Genomic DNA, 3,271 nt, shown 5'->3' on the forward strand with positions numbered 1-3,271 from the left:
TCACATGCAAATTGTACGCAACAGCATTAAATTTTGATTCATTATGTATTGCGTTTGAAGGAGATGAAGGGCTGATCAATGATGAGATTGTCCTCAAGGAATAGAAAAGTTGTTGATACGATGCCTAAATTCCGTGCAGCTGATATGCCTTTCCGTTTATGCTCACAGCTCGATTGATGATATATAGTCATGGATTGATGCCGTCCAAAAGCTATTTAAAGTCAAAAAGATTACATTGCATATAAGCAGGTGCTGTCTTCCCTGGCCAATCAGAGACGGTGATTTAATCGCATGCAGCAGCAACATTTTCACGCGCTAAATCGTTAAGATGCCGTGATCGTCACGCTCATGCAGCAGCAACGCTTTCACGAGCTAAATCGATAAGATGCCATCATTGCCATGTAGAGCTGATGTTTGAAAGGTGAATACCGTGCGGTTGATATGCTTTTCTTCTGTGCTGTTGATGCTTGTGGCATATTCATGAAACGACGCTCAACAGTGTTGCCAGTTTGGCCAGCATTGTGCTTCCACAACGATGCCGTCGTTGCCCCACAAGTCTGCCGAAGCATCTGCGAGTACCCGCAGAGGGGATCCAATCGATACTTCCACCTCCACTGAGTGAATCATGCCCGTCTCCCACATGAGTTCCGGGTCCAGGAATTCGAAGCTCCACAAATTCGCATCCTGTGCTTGATCATCCAGAACAGTGTATGGCGGGGAACATATTCCGGCCTCCGTAGCTACAGTATCTCCAATGCCGGAAGATTTCCCATCGCCGAGAAGGATACCCAAATGATCACCATCGGACTGCTCGCCTGCATCGACGCTAGAAATAGTCCTGGCCGAGCTGCAATCGTCCAGGACGATCGGCCACTCTGTATCTTGTGAATTTGACACAGATACATGGCGCTCCCCGGCAGGTGCGGGTATGGGTACAGTGTTTGTTGCGTCAAATGCGCCCTCATTCCCGAATTGATCAGTATAAGTGGTGCCTTCATGTAGTACAGTGCTCACTGAGGACGGGCTACTCGAGCGTGAGAGTTCCATCGTCTCCACCGACGAGGGCCGCGAGATGGCAGGAATGCCGTGTTTTGGTGCCGTCCTTTCCAATCCACTTACATCGAACGGCCTCATGAACGGGAATGAGCCCATCACGGGCTGAGTGACCATTGCAGTCGTTCTTTCGTCGCTGTAGTCAGCACTCGCCATTAGCTGGGTGTACAATGGATGATCTGCAAGGGGCTCGTGTGTTTCAGGATCAATCCCCATGCCCCGCAATCTCTTCTTCAAATGAGCGTTCCAGTGGTTTTTTATCTCATTGTCTGTCCGCCCAGGGAGACGCCCTGCAATCAGAGACCATCTGCAAGAAATGCCCAGATAGCATGTTAAGCATCAATGCGCATACACATATATACTGCGACTTCATAATGTAATTAATGCTCAACGACATCAGAATCTGATTACTAGACTGCTAATTGTCGGCACTTAATTTCTGTTTTTCGTCTGTGAGCCTACGATAAACAAATGTTAGCCGACTACTAAAGAAAAAGCGTGCACAGACATGGCCGTGATTGTGATGATTCAAACGGTGCTGAAGGGAGCACCTGTTACCCAAAATAGCGTGGAGCTTGATGATCAACCTCTCTTCCTCTTCAGATATATTGCCCCGTTTCAGATTCGGACGTAAGTAGTTGAACCAACGCAATCTACAACTCTTACCACATCTGAGAAGACCTGCATGAAAACGTAGAGCATTAATTTAAATAGCCAAGCTATAATTTGCCTTCAATCCTCTAAGCTTGGCAATTTATTTGTATCTTCCAGCCACCAGCTCGATTCGGATAACCACAAAACTTGTAGAGAACGTAACAATGTATGAAGCAATTACGAAATTGAAACACACATTTCAAAACTGAACTTCAGGGCGTCGCCTGAGAACTGACTAGAGGGTGATAGAACAGATAAAGGATTTCTGACGGACCTGCTGCTTTGGGCAGGCCACGCCAGCCTCCTTCACCGTGGGTTTTGACGTATTGGATCAAGCGAAGGTCTTCGGCGGAAGTCCAAGGGCCACGTTTGAGGCCAATCTTTTCACAGCAGGGAGAACGCCCCATGAAGGAGGGAGAAGTCGAACAATGGAGGCAATAAGGAGGAGAGGGGATACAACTTGATGAGGAAAACAGAGATGGAGACCACTCGAATGCAAACTTGATGAAGGGTATACTAAAAGGTAAAGATTGACGCAGAGATGGAAGAGGCAAGCAAGCACAGATTGAAGCACTAGGAAAGCAAGTTTGAAAGCACAGATTGAAGCAAGACTGAAAGCACAGATTGAAGCACTAGGAAAGCAAGATTGAAGCACAGATTGAAGCAAGATTGAAACACTAGGAAAGCACAGCTTGAAGCATTAGCAAGCAAGATGATGAGGACGAAACGGGTGGAGCTTAAGAAAGCTAAGGAGAGCAAAGGAGGAGAGGGAGAGGTAGGCAAAATGAAAGGGATGAAAAGCAAGGTGACTCTAAAGAACTTGATAAAGACTCTCTAAAGTGAATTGAGAAAACAAACTTGTTTGTATGTCTTGAATATGAATAGGGTTGTAGACGAAATCTGCCTCTTTCCACTCGGCTTCTAGCCTCTGCAAACACCATTGAATTGACCCTTCACCATTATGATGTGGCAAATTTATGTGGCAATTTGCAATATAGATTTTGCATTTCCTTAACCTCTCTCTCACCTCCTTTCATCCCCTTTCACTTCCCAAAGTTAAAGTAATCACCCACATAAAGTGTTTCCTCATCTTTCTCTTCCTCTTCACCATGGTGGCAGACAAGTTCTTCATCATCTATATGAGGCCCTATTATTTTATTTGTCATTGCTAGGTCTCACTTGGGCCCTTTTATCCCTTTCCACGCCTTGTTATTACACATACCCTCCTTCCCTCTCCTTGCATGGGAACATCAGCCTCTCTCATCATGCGATGCTGAACACTTGCCGCCCTCCAATGCCCCACCATTCTCTTGGACCCTTTTTAGGTCTAGTACAACAATGTTATGCCACCTCGTTACTCGGCCTCCACAATTCATGATTCCTTGGTGTGACATGTAGTCTGAAATGTTATATGGCACTCACCATTTGTTCTGACTCCCATTCTCATTCCCATGCATGTTCGATGCTGTATAAGCTAAGGATGGCATGCACGCTCAACCTGCTCTAGCTTTGAATGCTTTTTATCTAGTTTACAATTTCACTCTCAACACCCACTCATCCTACC

General features: G+C 45.9%; 1 protein-coding gene across 1 annotated transcript; it reads right to left on the reverse strand.

Moving 5' to 3' along the window:
* Positions 1–315: 315 nt before the first annotated feature.
* LOC147890060 (uncharacterized) lies at positions 316–2,175 on the reverse strand. The gene is made up of 3 exons (XM_087390158.1): positions 1,982–2,175; positions 1,605–1,734; positions 316–1,360 (listed from the first exon to the last, which is right to left on the reverse strand). Exons 1-3 carry the CDS (start codon positions 2,112–2,114, stop codon positions 493–495), a joined length of 1,131 nt encoding a protein of 376 aa, XP_087246284.1. The 5' UTR covers positions 2,115–2,175; the 3' UTR covers positions 316–492.
* Positions 2,176–3,271: the final 1,096 nt, after the last annotated feature.

The sequence above is a fragment of the Dipteris shenzhenensis genome, chromosome 19 (genome assembly GCF_047967505.1).
Source record: "Dipteris shenzhenensis isolate YYH24624 ecotype China chromosome 19, Dip_SZ_1.0, whole genome shotgun sequence".
In the NCBI taxonomy this organism is placed as follows: domain Eukaryota; kingdom Viridiplantae; phylum Streptophyta; class Polypodiopsida; order Gleicheniales; family Dipteridaceae; genus Dipteris; species Dipteris shenzhenensis.

What these genes read in the sequence shown, in the direction of transcription:
- LOC147890060 (XM_087390158.1), bottom strand. Translation starts at nt 2,114, where the DNA reads ATGGGGCGTTCTCCCTGCTGTGAAAAGATTGGCCTCAAACGTGGCCCT. An exon ending in TGGCCTGCCCAAAGCAGCAG is followed by an intron (nt 1,735 to 1,981) that starts GTCCGTCAGAAA and finishes GTTTTCATGCAG; the next exon opens with GTCTTCTCAGATGTGGTAAG. An exon ending in CACGCTATTTTGGGTAACAG is followed by an intron (nt 1,361 to 1,604) that starts GTGCTCCCTTCA and finishes CATTTCTTGCAG; the next exon opens with ATGGTCTCTGATTGCAGGGC.